General features: G+C 42.0%; 1 protein-coding gene across 1 annotated transcript; it reads left to right on the forward strand.

The window, feature by feature from the left end:
• Window positions 1–573: 573 nt before the first annotated feature.
• LOC138142019 (olfactory receptor 10J1-like) lies at window positions 574–1,161 on the forward strand (the record flags this gene model as incomplete). Its single annotated transcript, XM_069062935.1, has 1 exon — window positions 574–1,161. A coding segment is annotated over exon 1 (588 nt), but the record flags the coding sequence as incomplete, so codon positions are not given.

Below are 1,161 nucleotides of genomic sequence, written 5' to 3' on the forward strand. Positions count from 1 at the left end.
TTAAAGTCCTGCCTCAGGTACTTACTGGTTGTGTGGCCATTTCATCTCTCCATGACTCAGTTTCTTCACTAGTAAAATGAGTGTAATAATAGCACCTACTTCAAAAGGTTGTTGAGAGGATCAAAGAAGATAATTTGTATAAAATGCTTTGCAAACCTTAAAGCACTATATTAATGCTATTATTATTTGTTATCAACCAATCAATAAAAATTTATTAAGTTCCTGCTATGTGCCAGGCACTGCTCTAAGCTCTGGGGATAAAAAAAAAGAGGCAAAAGATAGCCTGTGCCCTCAGGAAGCTTACAATCTATTCAGGAAATTGTTATTGTTGTTGTTATCCATGATTAATTTTTAAAAGGAGCTTGCCTCTCAGATGAGGCTCATTCTTAAAGGCAGGGATTAGGTGAATGATTTCACTCACTTTGCAAGAAACTTCGTGGCCATAAGGAGATTGCTAAGCACATTTTAGTTGATGCTGTCCTTACTTCTTTTCCTATAAGCTAAAGTCCTCTTGAGAATGAAGACTTCCCTATGCTGACTTCCTTCATTGCTTTCAGACTCTAGGATTTCTCAATGCAGAGAAAGAACCACACACAGGTGACCATGTTCACCTTCCAAGGATTCTCCAGCTTCCATGAACACCAGATCACACTCTTTGCAGTGTTCCTGACTTTATACATCATAACCCTGGCCAGCAATGTCATCATTGTGACCATTATCTGCATTGATCGCCATCTCCACACCCCCATGTACTTCTTCCTGAGCATCTTGTCTACTTCTGAGACCTTGTACACACTGGTCATCATCCCACGGATGCTCTCCAGCCTCATAGGATGGAACCAGTCAATCTCACTGGAAGGCTGTGGCACTCAAATGTTCTTCTTTGTTACTTTGGCCATCAACAACTGCTTCCTGCTCACAGCAATGGGGTATGACCGCTATGTGGCCATTTGCAACCCCCTGAGATACATGATTGTCATGAATAAAAAGGTATGTGCCTACTTAGTGAGTGGGGCATGTGTCATTGGTCTGACCATGGCATCTGTACAGGTGACATCCATATTCAGTTTGCCTTTCTGTGAAGCCGAGGTGGCCCATTTCTACTGTGACATCCGCCCCATGATGAAACTGGCCTGTATAGATACCACAATCAATGAGATC

Source organism: Petaurus breviceps, unplaced genomic scaffold (assembly GCF_028583685.1).
Source record: "Petaurus breviceps papuanus isolate PSGF00001 unplaced genomic scaffold, PetGlider_PUasm1.0 90510, whole genome shotgun sequence".
Taxonomy (NCBI): Eukaryota; Metazoa; Chordata; class Mammalia; order Diprotodontia; family Petauridae; genus Petaurus; species Petaurus breviceps.